Source organism: Stegodyphus dumicola, chromosome 1 (assembly GCF_044657685.1).
Source record: "Stegodyphus dumicola isolate Sdum_Otavi_A_Nest chromosome 1, ASM4465768v1".
In the NCBI taxonomy this organism is placed as follows: Eukaryota; Metazoa; Arthropoda; class Arachnida; order Araneae; family Eresidae; genus Stegodyphus; species Stegodyphus dumicola.
The window spans coordinates 135554824-135576573 of NC_140768.1; the positions used below are offsets into that span (position 1 = coordinate 135554824).

The 21750-nt window shown below is 33.8% G+C and overlaps 1 protein-coding gene across 2 annotated transcripts in view; it reads right to left on the bottom strand.

Annotated features, from left to right (window-relative positions):
- cdi (serine/threonine kinase) overlaps positions 1–21750 on the bottom strand; it is a 389918-nt gene that overhangs the window by 22023 nt on the left and 346145 nt on the right. For both annotated transcript variants that reach the window (XM_085821086.1, XM_085821091.1), the window contains 5 exons: positions 15301–15450; positions 9740–9822; positions 6746–6830; positions 4402–4485; positions 3027–3113 (listed from right to left, as the gene is read on the bottom strand). In XM_085821086.1, coding sequence (XP_085677212.1) covers positions 3027–3113; positions 4402–4485; positions 6746–6830; positions 9740–9822; positions 15301–15450 — 489 coding nt within the window. The remainder of the gene's footprint in view (positions 1–3026; positions 3114–4401; positions 4486–6745; positions 6831–9739; positions 9823–15300; positions 15451–21750) is intronic.

Below are 21750 nucleotides of genomic sequence, written 5' to 3' on the forward strand. Positions count from 1 at the left end.
TCTGCAAATCTTTTACCGTTTTAGGAAGTGGGTAGTTAAGTATCGGTTCCACTTTGTTCGTCAGAGGCTTGGTACCACCTTTATTGATTATATGGTCTAAAAAAGATATTTCCGGAACGCCGAAAGCACATTTCGAAGCGTTAATTGTCAATCCATATGAAAATCTTTCAAAAACAGTACGTAGGTGAGATTTATGCTCATCTTCCGTATCACTAAATATCAAAATATCATCTAAGTAGATGTAGGCGAATTTTAGATCTCCAAGAATTTCGTTCATAAACCTTTGAAAGGTTTGAGCTGCTCCGCACAGTCCGAAATCTAAAAACGGAAATTCGAAAAGACCAAATGGGGTGCAAACTGCAGTTTTCGGTATATGATCTGGATGGACTGGTATATGATGATATGCCCGAACGATATCAATTTTTGAAAAAATTCTCTTTCCGCTAAGCGTATTATTAAAGTCTTGTAAATGCGGGATAGGGTATCTGTCGGGTTCGGTGCACGCGTTTAGTTTTCGGTAGTCTCCTACTGGCCGTATGTCGCCCGAACTTTTAGAAACTACATGAAGAGGTGATGACCATGCTGATTTTGATGGTCTACAAATACCTTGATCTATCATAAATTGAAATTATTTTTTTTTTTACTGCTTCGTATAACTTAGGGCTTAACCTACGCGGTTTACTGTGCACAGGAGGACCGTTTGTTTCGATGTAATGAACCGTACTATGCTTTACTCTACCCGAATCGGATTTTAACTTCAGTACTTCCGGAAAGTCTTTCAAGATTCTGTGATATGGTGAATCACCAGATATTAACTTTACTGAAAAATAATTTTTAGAATCGGAAAGAGAACCAATACGAGTTAATTTCGTAGTATCATCGATAAGCCTACCTCGTTTTAAATCGATTAAAAGATCAAGATGCCTTAAAAAGTCGGCTCCTATTATAGGCACTGGTACATCGGCGATTAAAAACTTGCAAGAAAAGTTTCAACTAAGTCCTAAATTCACAGTTAACAATTTTGTTCCATACGTAGAAATTCTGGAATTATTCGCAGCAAATAATTGAAGCGAATCAGGATGCATTTTCTTAAACTTAGAAGTCGGTGTCACACATGAAACATCCGAGCCCGAATCAATCCAAAAGTTTAAATTTAATCTGTTATCGTAAACATGTAAACGACATGCATGTGCGACTGCCGATGAATTTCGATCGACAGCCGCTACTACTAGTTTTCCTGGGCCGTAGTGTTCTGAGAAAAGGAACAAGGTGCTCGACATTTTCGTGCATTATTACCGAATCGCGAATGAAAATAACAATAATTGTTCACACGCTCTCGGGAATGCCCACGCGAAAAACTACGTGCTTTGTTATGTTGATCCCGGGGGAAATTATTCCTCTTTTTTCCGCGGAAGAGTCGCTCGACTTGTTTACTTAGGGCAGAGATTTCACTCCTTAAGGCCTTAAGCTCCTCGGGGTGGAGGGCACCAGAATCGTTAGGGTTTCTGGGGGAACTCGCCGAAGCTGCCTGCACCGCGAACACGCTGTTTTTCGTTGGCGTGCGCACTTCAGCTATCTTATCAGCCATTTTTGCTAAACTGTCTAAGGATTCTGAACTTATTGATAAAATGGCACGTACCTCTGAAGGTAACTTTTGCAGCCATAATGATTTTAAAAATTCGTCAGTTATACAGTTTCCACCTAATTCTCTCATTTTTCTCAATAAATGAGATGGTTTGTCGCCCCCTAAATGCAATTCAGAAATAAGTCTGCGTATTTGCTCGCTTTCCGAACCTGAGAATTCTACTATTAACCTAGCTTTAAGGGCATCATATTTAGCCGTCGCTGGGGGATTAAATAAAATATCTGATACTGCGGAAAGAGTTTCAGGGTCTATCGAAGAAACCACGTGGTTGTATTTTGTACTATCGCTACTAATCTTCGCTAAAGCAAAGTTACTTTCAACTTGAATAAACCAAAGTTTAACATTTTTTTTCCATAAAGGGGGAATTTTAACTGCCACGTGCGAGATTTGTGGCTCCTGAACCGCCATATTCGCTTCCTCGTTGGTTTGGCCTTCCGATCCTGGCATGGTTGCCAATTATAAATATATCGTAAATCGTAAACTTAATGTTTTGCACTATACCTTATCAAAACAGTATCAATTTCAATATCTCAATAAAAGTGTGAGCACAAATATTACCCAAAGATCAATTTTAAACAATCAATAATTAAATTAAAACTATAATTTTAGAGCAAAACATATCACAAAAACATAATTAAGACCAATCACAGATAATTAAAAAAATTTGACCACATACCTGTAAATCCTCCTTAAGTGTGATAAACCACATGTAATCCGTACGATAAAATGAGGAGGAAATAAATAGGGTGCAGCCTTTATCCGTCATAAGGAAGAGCATTGGCATCAAAATAAGGCATATTTTTAGTTTTTTAACAAAGATTGAGACAGATAGTCATTAGGGATCGAAACAGAAGGAGCGAGGGACAGGGTCACCAATGATGTACGTGTGAGTAACACGTGCATACGAAAATATCCCTAACATTAACTAGGAAAGCCGAAATCTTAGTTAAGATAGACATGTTACAATTAATAATCAAATTTAATAAGGAAAAGTAACAGTTGCCGGGTACATTATAACGGCTTAAGAAATTCAGAGCACAGTACAGATGCGAGTACACAAGTTCACATATCTCGGCGAAGCAGAGACGCACACATTTGTTGAAGTAGTTCCACTTGACTGCCGGGGAAAATTCTTCTCTCCCCGTGAGCCTGCAGGTTTGCCAAACGGGTTTACCGTTTCGCCAATTGGCGCTTTTCTGTACAGTTTTTAAGTCTGTATCGCCTGTTTGGTGCTGCCGCTGCACTTTTATCAAACACAAATGCTTTTCTTTATGACACAGTTAAATTTCTTTTCTGTAAGTAACAGTTAAACTTTTTTCTTAAATTAGGCATACATTTTTTACATTAATACAAATAAATGAACAAACATCCAACAACTTACTCGACAACAGCTGAAAGCTAATTCCAGAAAATGGGGTGGACAATCAGGACACATGTCACTAAAAGTAACATAATCTACACCAAAATTCTAAAAAAAAGTAAAGTCAATTTATTCTAAATATATTTTAATTTTATTTTCTCAAAAAATACTTAGATGACACCTATATGTTTAATCACATCAAATATAAACTTATGTGCACCAAAAATAATAAATACTCTAGCTGCATAAAACTTTACATATAAAACATCAAGCAACACATCCAAAGATATACTTCTTAAAATCTTGCAATATTTCAATTTTGCTAGTTGTCATTCCAAATGGCATAAGAAAAATAATTCACCATTTAAATTCTAATAGTATATTTTTTATTGTAAACTAATTAAGTTGAAAACAAACTTTTAAAATACATGCATCCTACTGTACCACACTATTATATGTTTAAGAGTAGCATAATAACAGCAATTATAATATGCACCAAAGATTAAATGACTCAGGAGTTACAAATTTTATAACTTTCTCTCCTGAGGATTTTCTAATATTTTTATATAACTAGTGCCGACGGCCTTTAAAAATTAAATAATGAAATTCTATATTGAGTCCAATTTTTCTTTACACTTTTTTCTGTTAAAACTATAAATAAAAGGTATTCCTGTATTTTGTGCGAGACTGCTCACAGAGAAATATAACTTATTCAATGGCTGAATCTAAATGTGCTTTTTTTTTTTTTTTTTTTTTTTACAGTTAATATGATTAATAATAAAACTATTTCTAGAGACCAAAATTTTTTTTGTATTAGCCTTAATTTACATTCTTAAATTAATGATACTGTCACCAATATATGTTAAGAGTCTATTTTCATAATATTCTTAAAGGTAACACATATACTAGCATATAATTATTAATACATACTACAATTACTTGAATTTCTACAAAATTTGTTTAATTTCTTTTGCAGCAAGTGATTTAAAAATATTAGAATCATTATTTCAACAGGGTAAAGGGAGGATTAAAAATCTAAAGTTCATAGCTTATTTGCTGCACAGATTATGAATCCCTATACAAAACAAACTTCAAAATAAATATGAAGTAGCCTAAAATGCTATAATGTTCTGTTACAGAAAACTTCAACTATTCTAAGCTTATAAACTACAAAGGAAAGTTTTAAATCATTATGAAAAACAAATTACTTTTAAATTTCTTGGTATACACATTTACAACAAAATAAAATTTAAAAAATACATTGGAACAAAATATTTCCATAAGGAGGGGGGACATTAGGGAAGAAATCTATTGCATTTTCTAGACTAAATTATAACACTTCTAAATAAAACTGCTTTTATATGTCCATTTTAAAAATCTTGCCAAACATAATTACCTCAGTTCTCGGTAAAATATCTGGATCAGCTTCCACTCTTGCAATAACTTCACAAAGTATTATACCATAAGAAAATACATCAGCCTGTAAATTAAAATGTGAATTTAGTAACATTGTTTAATACTAAAAAAAAAAAGAACATATCTACAATCCATATACAGTCAAAAGTCGTTAATTCAGACACCCATAATCCGGACCTCAAAGCTACAAATTTTTTTGCGCATGCGTCGCGTTGACGTTTACGCTTGCGTGTAAGACCTTTACGGCTGCGCATATGCGTGTGCGTATGCGCATATTACGTTTACGCATGCGCGTTAAGTGTATAATGGAGGGTATAAGCTAAAATTATCTAATTATATATTTCAGTTAATTTTGCAGACTGCGTTGTTCCTTAATCTTCGAATTGGATCCGGCTTATTATTTTTTGCAGACTCTTAGAGCAATTTTATAAAAGTAAGCTTGAACTTTCGATTATGTCAAATAGAATTTCCGATGCTGGAGCTCCCAAAGGATCTACAAAGCGAAAGTATATTTCGATGTCCATCAAACAAAAAGTGGAATTGCTTCAAAAAATGAATAAAGGCACATCCTTTGTTTCTCTAACCATTCCGAAATCTGTTTATCAATTTCACGCTGCTATGCGGGGGGGGGGGGTGAATGCCGTGGCACGCAATGAATTGGAAGTTAATCTGTCAGCACTATCCTTATCTTCAGGGCAGATGTTTCTATTTTATTTGGCTTATAATTCCTTACTAAATGCAGTATTTCATCTTGATGTACTCCGTCTTTGATATGATTTAAATCAAATTCCTCGTCATTATAATTCGCTTCCGATAGTGAAGAAAGTGACACAGAGGTTATTGAAAACGAAAAAATTTCGATTGACAAATTAGTCGGAATTCTCGACACAGCAATTATAGGAATTGAACAGCGGAACTTTGTAACTGAACATGAAATTATGTCTGTTTATAGAATTAAAGAGAAAGTATTATCACATAAAACAAAGCAACTTAAACAACTTACATTGATGTTTAATAAAGTAAACAAATAAATATTAAGCTTTTTTTTTTTTGTAAATTTTGATACCCTTTAGATCATAATTGTTCTTTATTTCATAAATTACAGTTTCATATTTTTAATTTTATAATTTCTGCATGCCATCTTACCAGATTTAAACTGATGATCTATAATCCAGAATCGCTGAAGTCCCGACGAGTCCGGATTAACGACTTTTGACTGTACTAAGCAATCTTCCAGCAAAGATGTGGCATTTGTTTTACCATGATATTTTCAAATATTCTTGTGTTTATGATCATAACATGCATCATTTATACACAGCAAGCCTTTTCCTTACTTCATTTGAGACTACACTGGAAGTCTTCTCCTTTTTGAGCATATCAGCAAATGCCCAATTGTTTTTAAATACATCAAAGATACCATTTAAAGTTTTCTCCTGATGCTTGGTATGATTAAAATTGATAGCAGATTGTGTAATCAGACAATTCACATTTTAAATTTGCACCTGCCTTCTTGATACACATAATCTGATTTCAAAATAAAATTCTCATTTGGAGTTACATTTAAATAGTTTATAAAATTATTCTTAACAATATTAACTAAAAATAAAATTAACTAGTTGATGGTTATTATAAAATTTAATAGTTATAATATTGACTGCAAAATTCCATGCATAATTTATTTTTAATACTTTGATGTTTCTATTTATATTATTTTGTAAAAATACAAATGCTTTTATGTGGTAATTCTTTTCAAGTTGAGTGTTAATTTTTTAATATTAATGATTTATTTTTATGAGCTGGCAACAATATTAATTGTTAAGAGGAGAAATTTTATGTTTTTGTTTTGTTATAAATCTTTATTCAGAAAAAAATTACTATTTTTATTCAGAATTATCTGGTTATTTTGTTATAACCAAATAATAAGTGTTAACCTGTCCAATATCAATTCTTTTTGGTTTGATCTACCATCTTCTTTATATAGTAACTTATAAATGTTTCTACACTATGGGGAGATTAACACTTTCGATCATTCTTTATTACCAGAAAACCAGTTGATGATCAGTTGACTTGAAATTAATATTTGGTTAGTAGAATAACTAACTCATTGCTCTAGTAATTTTGGTTTTGTGTACAATTAAAAGAAATAAATAAAATGGAAAACAGAATTAGAGGATATGAAATATCTTCAGTGCCAGATGTTAGCATAATTAGAAGAGAATTTACAAGGGAAAGAAACAATCTTGAGATGCCTACTTTAAAATAACTATGATTATATGCAGACTATGGTAATTATTAACAACATTGTGTAATGTAAAAATGCTTACTTTCTCGTTGTACCATTCACCTTTCAGGCATTCAGGAGCCATCCAATATGGTGAGCCAACTATTGGCAAACGTTGGCTTCTGTCCCTATTTAACAATTTATATATAAAATTATTTTTACCACTGTAGTTAGTACATGTATGAAGAAAAATACAACAAACTGATTCATTGTGCAATTTACATACAAAGAAGTCTAATATTACTGGGTTGATTGATTTATTGTAGTTTCTGGCACAAAACCTTTTGAGGTTATCTGTGCCAAACAAAGAGTAAAAACAATGACTACAAAGTTTCACATCGACAATTACTATGCAATTTAGGTGAGGTAAAAACAGATTACATTTAATAATAAAAGTTAGTATCCTTTAAAAACTTGAACAATTTTTGATGATGGTTTTTCCCTATTAAGTTGTTTAAATCCAATTTTAAACATTTAAAATGTTTGAAGATAATTGAAACTATGACATTCTAATAAAATATAGCGGACTGTCAGATTTTCATTACAGTTTGTGCAATGGGGAGTCTTCTTGTCTTTCAGCAGATATTTGTAAGTCAGTCGCTAATGCCCTATTCTCAACTGGGCCAAGATAACTCAGATGGCCAGCATTCAATTGTGGGTTTAACATTTCTCAGATTGTTATTCGTTTGGTCATCCCAATGCCTCTGTCATTTATTAAAAATTTCATGTTTGATCATCGTACTGATATTTACGAGTAAAACCTTAGAATTAGATATTGTAGTAGCAGTTTTAGCTGTAATGTCCACTAGTTCATTCCCTTTTATGTCAGCATGGCCAGGAATCCAGTATAAAGAATCGGATATCCCTGACATTTTAGAGTCTGATTAAGCTTCAGAATTCTGGTAATACTGGGATGTGAATTATAACTTGGGTTCTTTGAATGATGTTAGAACACTCAAGGAATCTGTAGAGATAATGAAATTCCTGTAACGTTGCTTCAACTAAAACGTTAGAGCCTAATAAACTGCACTAAGTTCAGTGGTAAAAACAGAGCAAGCCGGGTATAATTGAAACCCTAGAATAGTTTTTTCTACTACAAAAGCTGCACCAAATATGACTGGGAATATTATTCCTTCTAGGGAAAGGGACAAATAACTTCACTGCATTTCTGTTTTATTTTTAAAAAAAGAGTGTTTGTTATAGTTTAGCAACAGCTGACAAAGTAATGCAAGAAACAGTGGACTTATATAAAGAATGTAACTGCTTTTTAAAACCCAAACCAGCTCACTTTCATCAATAGGATCTGCTTAAGTGGAGCTTCTGAGGAAATTAGCACAGAATAGTGAAAAACTTAACTGACAAGTCACAATTAATACAAAATTCCTGATAAAATATAAGGTTGGTGTATTTAATTATCGCAAAGCACACGAGGGCTATCTGCCTAAGGTGAGGGATGCCTTCGTGGAGGACTTTCTAAGGGAAACTGGCTTGTATACACGTTACACATGAGGGAAACCACGAAAACACACATGCAGCCAGCCCGTTCGCGGAATTCGAAACTCGGAAAAACTAAGCAAAACAAAACTCCAAGATTTAATTATAGCACACGAATTTTTCATTTTGGAAGGTAAATAATATTCACTTCAACAGATGGCACCACCAGCAATGATTCACCAACTTGCATAAGTTAAAGCAAATAAAATGGGATGAGAACACATGGTTAAGAAAACAATAAATCTTAGAATGACACAATGAAATATTTATTTCACCACATTCCAATTAGATCAGAATACAAAGCGTAAAACCTTCATCCATTTGTAGTATTAACAGTTGCTCTAATTTGTGAAAAACCATAGAGGGTAACCAATCTTTAACTCAAAGCAAAGCAGATGAATTCCATTTTATTACCCGGCTAACCTTAAAGAATCATATTTAAGGAGAGTAGCTGTACAAAAAAAGGTAGAAAAAATTAACAAACATTGAACAACCAGAGCAACATAGTAAGACTAACTGAGGTTGGCACAGGTGAATTATAGCTGTAATAATAAACTGGGATATTTAAGAATACTCGATTAGTTAACAAATGTTACTCCTTCGGCCTTGAAAATGGCTACTCCATGACAAAGCATGGATTCAACAAATCTGTGGAGTGTTCTAGAGATTTCATTACATACAATTCATTCATACAATTTCTCATAAATACGTTTACGAGGCTGACTACATATGATTTGCTTCCACATTTCTAAAATAAAGTGTTCAATGGGATTTCAGTTTGGGCTTCTCAGTGGTCATTTCAGTAGAGAAAATTAAGTATACAAGTAGCTAACCAGGATTTATGACAGTAGCAGTTGTCTTACTTGTGCATTCCATTTTATTTGGATGGGAAAAATGCATTACGGGATTTAAGTGATCATCCAGTAATCTACAGACTTAGAATGCAGTGAATTTTTTTGGTACAGCCACCATATTCTTATTCTACCATCACTGAGATGCAATCAGAAATGAGCCCAAATGAGTTGGTGCAAGCTACTTGTTTTCAATCTTTGATGGCCCAGCTAAGATGGTCTATAGATCATGCAGTGAGAAATGATACTTTTGTAGGTCTTCTGCTTCTGAAGTCTATGCAATGAAATGAGCACAACACAGTCCATCAACTGAGTGCTCAACTAGACCTTTAAGTCAAATGTGTGACAACTTGAGCTACGTTTTGGTGTCACTACCTGCATACAATTTCAGGCAAGTCTCTGATAATCATAATCATTCACAGTTGCTTGTCTCTTGCAGTTCACCCACTTACTATTTCTGCTATTCATATATTCTTGCCATACTCTTGATATCATGCAAAAAGAAAAACCTAGTTCTTGAACTACTTCTGAAACTGAACGATTCATGTGTTAACCACCTATTGTTTGTCCTTAATCAAAAGCACCTAAATCGCAAGTTTTAACCTTCATGTTCTTTTAAATATTGTACAACATGTTACTTTGTTTTTTATTGAGATAAATATGAAAGAGTAAATAATAAGAATGAAACTTACCTTGAATCCGGAATTTTTTCTGCTAGTCCAAAATCTCCTACAACTGCAGTCATTCCATCCGCGTTGATTTTGATAAGAACATTCTAAGAAGAGAAAGTTTCATTAAATGAAATTAAGAAAATTAAACAACCGTAATTTAGTCAACAATACGCTATCAAACTGGAATAACGTGCATGATGCAGAACAATGAAAATGATAAAATTAGACATATCAATGATTCAAAGCATAGGATGAAGAATGATTATAAATTTGGAAAATCTAAATAATCGGGCATTCAGACATGTACTGGACAAATGGAATGATTGAAAAATAAAATTGTTTTCAGTTGTAAAACATGCTATTGTTCAAAATAATCCCTTTGTACCACAATGCATCTTCTTCATTATTCTGGAAGCTGTTTGATTCCATATGATAGATGGATATATGATTTATTTTTGGAGATTATCTTTTTGTTGGGTGTTGATCCACTCTCAAAGAGATATAACAACATACTTAGGATAAAAAGTCATGGGAGGCTATATGTGATCTGAAGCAGCATGTCCCTTCTACCTATGTACACCACATATTGGCTGTGAATTCTAGTCAAACTTAACAGCTTGAGTAAAATCTTAACAATAATTCTTTTTCTCAAATTTAGGTACTTCCTGCCTAAGTATTGCAGTAATACAGAAGTAATAAGATCCAGTTGTCATTGCAGTGCAAAGTTTTCCTTACCCCCTGTGGCATGCTTTCATTGTGTAATCAGAAAGCACATCTGGCTACTATCAGAGGGTCCAGAGAGTTTGAATGCCAGCAAGGGCACATTTTATTTCTCATGTTCCCTGTTCAAAAAAACCTAATGACACTACAGTTTCACGGTCAGAAAACTTATAATCACCATGTCACAGAAATTATGACAAAAATACAACTATACAAACCACATTTGAATGTGTTAATAAACTGCAAATCAAGACATGTGACATCAAGAGTATAAATTATTATATTAGGTTGGCAACTAAGTCATTGTAGATTTTGTTGATAGATGGTCTTAGCACATTTTTTTTTTTTTTTTGCCAATGTATTCAAAAGCACTTAAACCTATATTGTCTTGTTGTTGTTTGGACATTAACCTTTAATTAGCAAGAAAGATGCACAGATTAGTTTAATAAGGTAGAACAATGTTTTGGTTTGTTAGTAAAAATGGAAGAACAAAACATATTTATTTAAACACATATTTTATTGTATTACTTCTGAAAAGGCAGAACACATCACAAGCATACAAGAAGTTAATATGCCATATATGACGAAGAAGCCTTGAAAGAAAGGCAATGCCAAAATTGGTTTGCCAAACTTTGTTCTTGTGATTTTCTATTAAAAAAAGTGCAAAATGACCTGACCATCTAGTTAAAGTTGATGAGAGCCACAGCAAGACCATTACTGATTCAGACCATCACAGTACAACAAATAAGACTGCAGAGAAGCTCAATGTATCGCACACATACATCCCCCCAAATAAATAAATAAAAATTAAAATAAAACAGCTTGGCTATGTTAAGAAACTTGATTTATGGGTTCCTAATTATTTAAAGTAAATTCATTTGACACAATGCATTAGCATCTGCGATTCGCTTCTGAAACACAACGACTGTCAATAAAAAGTGGATAGTTTATAATAATGTTAACTGAAAAATATTTTGAATTTTGCCCTTTCATCTTTTACCAAGAAATCAAACAGTAACTTCAAATGTCTACATTCAACAACTCACCAAACTGAGCAATGCAGTTCAAGAAATGTTGCCAAAATTACCAAATCCTAAGGGTATTGTTTTCTAATACATTAATGCTAAGCCTCACACATCTTTGGACACTTACTAAAAATTATTGGAGATAGTGCGAGATGTGTTGTCAAATCCACCATATAGTGCTGGCCTTGCACCTTCAAATTTCCATTTATTTAATTCCATACAGAACTCTTTAAATGGTAAAATTTTTAATGTTGCACTGAAGATGCAAAATCTCATTCAAATAATTTTTTTGCTGACAAAAATCAGAAGTTTTATGAACATGGCATTATGACACTGCCTAAATATGGCACAAGTCAGACAAAACCAGACAATGCCTAATTTATAAAGTTATATTTTAAAATAAAAATTTTGAATTTTCCTTCTTATTTGAAATCTGAAATCCTTGTCAACATAATACATTTAAAAGCTTTCAACATTCATAAACAAAAAGTTTTTGAATGAAAGAAATTATTAATGTACCATAAAATCTTTTTAACCTAAAAATAAGACTATGCCGAGTGTTGGAAACACATAATTATTATCGTCATATTACGACAAGTACTTCTGAGATTACATATGAGCATGGTCAACAGTATCATTCGTATCATGTATGCCTCTAAACACTGTCAACGAGCACTAATGCAATTTTTAGTGGCTGAAAATGTGAATGCTGGAGAAATTTATCATCACGAGCAAGACTATGCCGAGTGTTGGAAACACATAATTATTATCGTCATATTACGACAAGTACTTTTGAGATTACATATGAGCATGGTCAACAGTATCATTCGTATCATGTATGCCTCTAAACACTGTCAATGAGCACTAATGCAATTTTTAATGGCTGAAAATGTGAATGCTGGAGAAATTTATCATCACGAGCAAAATGTTTATTGTACATAGTCATGCAGATGGTGTTGCGAATTTCATAAAGGCCGAAGCAGTACAGACGGCACGGCACGACCAGGTCTAGCACATGTGATTATCACTCACTCAGGGAGCAATTGCAGTGATGGATAGTATCTTGAGAAATAATCGATGAATCACCACTCACGAGATAGTGGATGGAATGTCTATGAGTAAAAGAAGTGTTCACATAACTCTGTATGAAAGGTTGCAATACCAATAGTTTTGAATGTAGTGGGTTTCGAAACATCTGACAGAGGAGCCAAAGAGTTCTTGCATGGTTGTTTCTATAAGTAACTTTGTTTGTTACCACAAAATGGGGAAACATTTTGTTTCTCGGATTACTGCTGTTAATGAAACATAGTGTCATCACTTTGATCCGGCCATCAAACGTATAAGCATGGAATTGCAACACCCTTCATCCCTGCGGCCAAAGAAAGCTCATTCATCTATAGCACCGTTCACATGCAATAATACTCTTTCTCACAACTACCGTTATCAAGAGGAGAAAAAGGAGACATGAAAGAGTTTCGTCTTTAGGACCCGTTCAGAAGACCACCGTCTTCCTTCCCCTTTACACCTAAGCCTCTGTGAACAATCATGTCTCCGAATTGGCAGATTTTTAATACTGTTTACACATTTTTAACGTTGTTTACTATTGTTAATTTTGTAATCCGTACTTTCGCAACTGGGACCTGAACTTTCGTAATGGTTCCTGAAAAATATATGCATTTTAATTATTATTATTATTATTTTATAAGCTGTTATTTAGTTCACTCTTGGTGCTTGTCACTATGGTTAAAAGATGGTCATGGATTTTTAAACTGCTTCCCGATAAGATATAGAACTCAAACTTTGTACATACACTGCTTGTAGATGTGGTGTCACGCTTTTGATTTTTAGAAGATTAGATTTTTTCCAAATTTAAAGTTGAAACGCCTTTTTGCAAATATTAACAAATAAACTGAGAATCTCAGAATAGTATAGTTTGCACCATAACACACTGTGCAGGAAAAAAATTAAATAAAATTTTTAGCGTAATTTGTTTTTAAAAATATTTTGGGAGAATTTTTGAAAATCGTTTATATTTTTAGCCTTTTTGACCCCAATTACTTTTAAAATTTCATATTTAAAAATATATCGGTTACAAACTTCCGTCATTTTCACAGCTTATAAAACAAACTTTTCGCATTTAAAAAAATGATAAAGGAAATTAATTGGATGATTTTTTATACTTTTTTGAAAGATATGCTATGAAGCAGAATGGAAAATATTGGTTCTTCTTGGGCATCAATTCGAAACATCGGTTTCAAAGTAATAATCCCATTATACCACACTATTTTTATGACATTATTTATGCTATATAAGTTGTTATTAGTTGCCAGTTGTTAGTTCAGTGTGAGAGTAGAGATATTTCTGAGTTAACTTTCTGTTAAGATGGGTTTTGCATTCCGTTGTGCTTAACGTTCTTATTCGATTGAAGCATAACTACTGATTATACTTAGTGATATTCTAAACACTTGTACGAGTATTTTTGTGGAAAATTCCAGAACTTTGAAGTGTTTATGTTGATAAAATAAATTTAATTAAGCTATCATGGGATAAAAATTTAAATTAAAAAAAAAAATACTAGCAAAAACTTTTTTTCAGCTTAAAATTATTTTGTCTCACAAAACCATTTAATAATATTCATAAAAAGTAGATCAAAATGCTTAAATTTTTTTTTTAAAATCATTCAAAAGGTACCGAGTCCCTTGTCGTGTTGAAGCCGATATGCACTTGTCTTACCTTTAGTTTAAATTTGAATGATATTTCTGGAATACCTAGCATCAGATAACCTTGTCTCTATTTGTCTATAATTTTCGTATCTTGTACAGTTCTATCTAATTTTTGGGGGTCAGCGCGATTGTTTCGTTGACAGTCCAGCGAGCAGTAACTAAAATTAAGTGAACTGCGCAGTATAGTACGGGAAATCTCCCCATTTGCCCGGCTCCTGAGAGGTAAGGATCATTCAACCAAGTTCTACCTCCAATTCGGCGAGGCAGTTAATGCTTGTCCCATGTGAATGGGACACGTTGAAAGAACCGGTTTTCGCTACCGGTCGAATCTGCTCTTGTGAACGGGGCTTATGACAGCTGAAAAGTCATGCTTACATGCTTCTTTGACGTCAGTGGCTCATTGCTGTTGGAATTGCAGACTCAGGGCACGATTGTTAATGTGCTACTAATAACTGTGCCAAATTGTCATGCTGTCACACAAGGTAATTCACTTGCATGATAATGCTCCTCCTCATGTGGCTATTGCATGGAAAACATTGTGAACCCAATTTCGCTGGAACATACCCCCTACAGCAGCTCTGACATCTCACCTTGTGACTACAATGTCTTTGATCCACTTAAAAAAGCTCTAAAGGGACAGCAATTTGCAGACAATAATGAGGTCCCAGCTGCCATTGAAAACAGGTTCCACCTCTGAGTTTCTTCACCCATGGTATCTGTCATCTTGTAGACCTCTAGAACACATTTCAACCTCCAAAGCCTCTAGCCTGTGCCAATTTTGCTTGGGCACACACATACATGCACACACACACATATATATGAATATATAAGGTTAAAAAACTAACAAATATTTAATTAGTACAATTTTTGATAAGGCTGCATAATACACATGCATAATTTTTGCTAGTGTCATCAAAACTTTTGTATCTAATAAACAGAGGTGTTTATATTTATATCAGTATTCAAAAAAAGATTCTGATAATTAATTCTTTACAGGTTATCCACAAGCTATACTCAATAATAATACAAAGTTTTCACAAAAGGAACTCACTGAAGTTCAATAAGCAAGAATAATGCAGGGGAAAAAAAAAGACACGAGACCTTTATTACTTACTTTTGATGTGAGATCTCTGTGAAATACTCCCCGGGAGTGTAAGTAACACATGCCACGAGCAATATCCAGAGAAAGTTTGATTCTTGTTTCCCATGGTAGTTCGATATGTTTATTCTGAAGGAGTTGCTCTAGACTGCCCCCATTGATGTACTGTACAAAGAAATAATAAATAAATAAAATAAATATTTAGAAGATAGAGGGGAGGGAAATAGGTACACTTTTTATAATAGTTTAAACAATTTTGAAAATGTTAATTAGCCAACAATATATCAAATTACAGTATTTACTATTTAATACAAAATAATGAAGCAATTCCATAATTTAGAAATAATATAATCTAATTATTTTATACAAGCCTGAGAATTCAAAGCCAGTTTTAAACATCTGGTGCAATCTTATTCATGAAACATGTTATTTCACATTCAGATAACAAAATATAATTATCTCATTATTATTATTTCCTCAGAAAAAATTATAATTATTATGTCAGGAAAAGTAAAGGCATAATCTACATAAATTTGTAAATTACTTAGAATATGCTCCCCATTCTGAGAAAACAGATGTACAGATCTCCATAATGAAACTTTACTGATTAAATTTTGTTTTCTGCTTCTATGAATTATTGCACAATTTTTCTTTCCTATGGTTTGCATAGGCTTGCTTGCATGTTTATATTATGGGTATAGGATACGTTCTGCGTAATGTGATCACGGTTACGTATCATTCTGATATTGCCATCAAATTGCTGAAGTACTGCCCGTTTGTATAAGAAAACATGGAATATGCATTGGTTATAGTGATAAGCAAAGTCAGTTAATTTGATCAAAATATTAAAGAATATATTAGTTAAATTGAAATAAATTCCGTGAAATAAGAGATAAAATCATCAAATACTATCTAAGTGCCCAAAAGACAGAGAAACATCATAATGTATGGTACTAAGTTGCCAAATAGCTAGATTTTTATTTCAGTCAAGAATTCATGAAACTTGCTACCTATGTTTTAGGATGATTGACTGGATTAACCACATCATGAATTCTAGATTTACTTGCTTTTTGCACCTAAATCTTTCTTTACTATATTTTGAGCTTTAGATCTTATAAATGTTATGTTCCAGGAAACGGCTTTAAAAAAATGTTTAGTCATTTTTATCATGGCTATTAATTAATGGCATGATTATGTAAGGCAGGGGTCAGCAAACCGTGGCTTTCCAACCATTCAAGTGCGCTTCTGCCACGAATCGAGTTCAACTAAGTGCGGATGAGAGGGGGTGAGGGCTAGATTGACATCAGCTCTGAAGAAAATGCCCTAGATTTGCACAGTGAAGGCAGGCACGATGTTCAGCGTTGGAGGAGGCACACACAACTAATACACAAGTTGTGCGAGAGCGAGCCAGTCGCAACTTGTCCATCGGCGTCTAGCATGCTGAAAGATATCGGGATATTACCTTCTCAGCGCATTAAGCTACTTGTAACTGTTGGCTTTAGTTTTCCACATGCAAATTTTGATCGGAGGTAAGCTAACGTGGTTGCCGCCGATTGGCCGATGACGTCAAGATCGGCGGGTTGGCCGAGTATATATATATGTACGCCGGTATCGGCGAATGCTTCTTGTTTCTTGTTCTCTTGTGTGATTATCAATTAGCATTATGCTAGTTTGCTTTCAATCAAATGATTTTAAATGTAAAGGCTACAGTGTTAGCTCTTTTATTTTATTTACGGAATAAAGCATGAATTTTATTTAGTTTAGTCTTAGCTTTATTTAAGGAAAGCCAAATATGCTTTGCCTTTATCACCACTGCCAACAGGGTTATGGGCCCAGCGCCAACAGCTAATCAGTCATCCAGTTCAACTCAGCTTTGATGGAATGTAGGTGAAGAGGGCCGTTATCCACGAAAAGAAGCTGACCTGTCTTAGAAGTTTGTTCAAGTCGTTGTGTTCACACTTAATTGAAGATGTCATTACTACCTGAAGGTTTTGAGTTGTTAAACCATGACAACTGGGATCGATGGAAAGTCGACATGAAAATGCTGGATAGAAATTGTTGAAGCTTCATTGAAGACAAAGAAGAAGAATTAGATAAAAGTGCAACAAGGCATGAAAAGCAGGAGTTCACACTGAGGGAGAACAGAGCCTTCACTACATTATATTACGGAATTAAAGCTGAGTTCAGGCCGCTGATACAAGAATGTTCAAGTGGTAAAGAAGCGTGGGAAGTTCTACAGAAGCAATTCGAACCCAAAACAAGAGCAAGGATAATTCAGTTACTGGATGAATTTTTTAGTATTAGATATACGCCAAATGAAGAAATCGGATTATTCATCGCAAGAATAAGAATGACTGCAAAGAAGTTGGCTGAAGCTGGTCACAACTTGGCAGATCTTTTTAAAGGATTCCAGGTAATAAGGAGATTACCCCAAGAATACTCCGGCATTGTACAATTGATCTATAGGTGGAAGGACGAAGATTTTACGCTGGAAAGAATTGCTGAAGAGCTGGTAAGGGAAGAAAGCCAACTTCACCAGGTAATTGCCGATTTAGAAGACAGCAAGATAAGCGTGTTTAATACTATTAGTTTAAATGCAGGGAAAGATAAAGTTGAAAATAAAACTAAACCTAAGAAAAAAATGGGGAATATGAGAATAGGACCTTGTTTCAGATGTCATAAATTTGAGCACTTAATTGCTCAATGTAAAGAAAATGTAAGTAAAAATCAGAAGTTTAAAATAGATGATAAAAATGGACAGTTTAAAGATAAAGAATTAATGTTAGTAGAAAATTATGTAACAACTACAGATAAAGGAGGTAACGCAGATAAATTTAATTGGGTCGTAGATACTGCAGCTACAACTCATTTCTGTAATAACAGAAATTTAATGACAAATTTCGAAGAAATAAACGATATACGTATGTCTTCAGCTGTAGGAAATTGTGAAAGTAAAGTACAAGGAAAGGGTTGCAGTAAAAGTAGGCAATCGAATAAATTGGATTGAGTTAGATAATGTGTTATATAATCCAAATCTAAGAAGAAATTTATTATTCGGAGACAGGTTAGAAAAGGCTGGTGCTCATTTTGTGATTTCAAAAGGGAAGATGTGGATATACTTTAATAATTGGGATAGATTATGCTACGCTAAACGATATGACGGACTTTATCACGTAAAACCATTTAGCTATGCAACAGGTAAAATGGAAGCTGGTTACGGTACAGAAATTGGAAAGTTAAATAAAGTAGACGATGCAATGCTATGGCATCGGAGATTTAGCCACGTAAATTTTGATTATATTAAGCAAACTAGTAAGAATCAAAGCGTGAAAGGGTTACCAGAAATTGAAAAACCAATAGAAAGGTGTAAATCGTGTATTATTGCTAAATCTAGTAGAATAACTTTTAAATCTGTTCCGAAGAGATCGGATAAACCATTGCAGTTGGTTTATTTAGACGTTTGTGGCCCACTACCAGTTCCATCTAAGGGTGGGAGTAAATATTTTCTTGCTATTGTAGATGACTATAGTAGATTAGTAACAGTGTATTGTATGAAAAATAAAAACGAATCGTTCTACAACTTTAAGAATTATCATAGGCAAATGGAAAGACTGACAAATAGAAAATTAATAAGTATATGCACCGATAATGGTGGGGAATTCTGTAACAGGCAATTCGAAGGGTACTTAGCCGAAAATGGAATTAGTGTTGAACGCACGAACGCGTACACCCCAGAAGAGAGCGGTGTGTGTGAACGTTTTAACTGAATGGCATTAGACGCAGTTAAAGCTATGCTTAATGACGGTAAAATGGGAAAAGAATGGTGGGCAGAAGCTCTTGGCTGTTTCGTACATACGTGGAACAGAGTATGTCATAAAAGCCACCGAACTCCTTATGAAATGTTCCTAAATAGAAAACCCAGTGTTGTTTATTTTAAGGTATTTGGTTGTAAAGCCTATGTTGGCGTGCCAAAACAGATTAGGAATAAATTAGAAATGAGGTGCAAAGAAGGAATCATGGTAGGATATGCGAAGGAAACTAGGGGTTATAGGATATGGCTGCCAGAAGAACGCAAATTAATAGAAACCTGTAATGTGAAGTTCGATGAAAAACTGTATGCAGCAAATGGCATCCTGGAACAGAAATCAAAACCTAAATTTAAAAGACTAGAGGAATCTGAGCTATTAGATGAAGAACAGGAAATTTCTAGAGAAGAAATAAAGTTGTCGGATGACAAATCTACTCCGAAAGAAGTATCAGACTTAAACTGGCAAAGAAAAGCAATTAAAAGGCCAGATGGAACACGTACAGACATACATTATTATGTAGAGGGAACAGACACCCGTTTTAGATCCTATAATGATATTGAAAAGTATTGTGAGGCAAGAAATATTAAATACGGAAAAGATAAGTTCGATTTTAGTGGAAAAAACGAATACTCGGGGAAAGTTAATTTCGTAGAACAGGAGACTAGCTCTGTGTCTGAAGAGGCAAATTCCGTAGAAATAGTTATCCCACAAAATTTTAAAGAAGCACGAAAATCAGTAAATGCCGAAGGATGGGATAAGGCAATGAAAGAAGAAATCGACACAATAAAGAAAAGGAAGGTTTGGGAATTAGTCGAAAAGCCAGAAAATAAAACTATAATAGGAAACAAATGGGTCTATACGCTAAAAAGAAATTAAAAGAATCAAGTGGTTAGATACAAAGCCCGCTTAGTAGCACAGGGATTCAGGCAGAAAAGAGGTGAAGATTTTGATGACGTTTACAGTCCTGTAGTAAATTTTTCAATCATAAGAATATTTTTCACTATACTAGTATGTTTATATGGATGGACTAATTGTCAGTTAGATGTAAAGAATGCATATTTATATGCAAACCTAAATGAGAAAATATATATGACCCAACCAGAGGGATTTATCGAAGAGAAAAATAAAGTGTGTTTATTACACAAGGCCATTTACGGTCTACATCAAAGCGGCCATGAATGGTTTTGTGAATTTGAAAGTACTTTAGAAAATCTACATTTTAAGAAAATACAATGGTGTAATTGTGTTTATAAGGGTTCAAATGTAATTCTCTTGTTATATGTAGATGACATTGTGATTTTTAGTAAAGATCAATATAGTATAGATAAAGTAATTTCACAGCTGAGTAAGTTTTTTGATCTTAAAGTATTAGGCAACACTAAAACGTTACTTGGAATTGAATTCTTAGAGAATGAAAATGGGTTTTTTATACATCAGCAAAAATATATCGAAGAAATTTTTGAAAAATTTAAACATTTCCAGATACCAATAACTTCACTTCCCATAGCTAAGGGCACTATTCTTACAAAATTAGATTGTCCATCTACAAGTGCAGAAATTGCAGAAACGCATACATTACCCTTTAGAAATCTGTTAGGATGTTTAGTTTTTGTAGCTAACAGGACAAGGCCTGATATTACATATGCAGTGAATATCTTATCACAATTTCAAGAGAATCCTGGAATTAGGCATTGGGAAGCATTGTTGAAATTGCTTGGTTATCTCAATAGTACTAAATTATATAAGTTAAACTTATCGAAGATTAAACATCTAAATTTATATTGTTATTCAGATGCTGATTATGCAAGTAATAGAGATGACCGCATGTCCATGGGAGGATTTATATTATATTTAGATGAAGTACCGGTAATCTGGAAAACTGTTAAACAAAAATGTGTAAGTTTATCAACCATGGAAGCGGAGTATATCGCCTTATCTGAAGCAGCGAAGGAATTAATGTGGACGAAAAATATCTTACAAGATGAAATTTTAAAGTTTAATTTAAGAGAGTGTAAACTATTTTGTGATAACGAGTCTGCCATTGATTTTTCTAGATCGCCAATAGAAAATAGCCGAACTAAGCACATAGACGTAAAATATCACTTTGTTAGAAGACTAGTAAATGATGGAGTGTTTGACCTTGAATTTATCACCAGTAAATTAAATACTGCCGACTTATTTACAAAAGCAGCGACTGCTGTTAATTTAAGAAAGTTTTGTTTAGATGTTTTCAGTGTTTAAAGACAATAAGTGTTTTCTTATAATAGAATTGAACTATGAACTTCTGTGAAAGTTTTATTTTTGTCTTTGCATGGGGAAAAGAGGGCAGTTTTTTGGCTTTAGTTTTCAACATGCAAATTTTGATCGGAGGTCGAACGGCGGTAAGCTAACGTGGTTGCCGCCGATTGGCCGATGACGTCAAGATCGGCGGGTTGGCCGAGTATATATATATGTACGCCGGTATCTTCGACGTTGTACATGGAATGACTTAAAAACGCTGTTTAATAATAAGAATTTTTCTCTGCACGATTTCTATGGAGAAAACATGAAGGACGGAATCAAGATTAAAGTGAAATTGCCCACCATTTATCGGGAAATGGTAAAAGTGTTATAGAAGAAGAAGGCATCAGGTATCACTGCTATGCGCTTCCCGAAT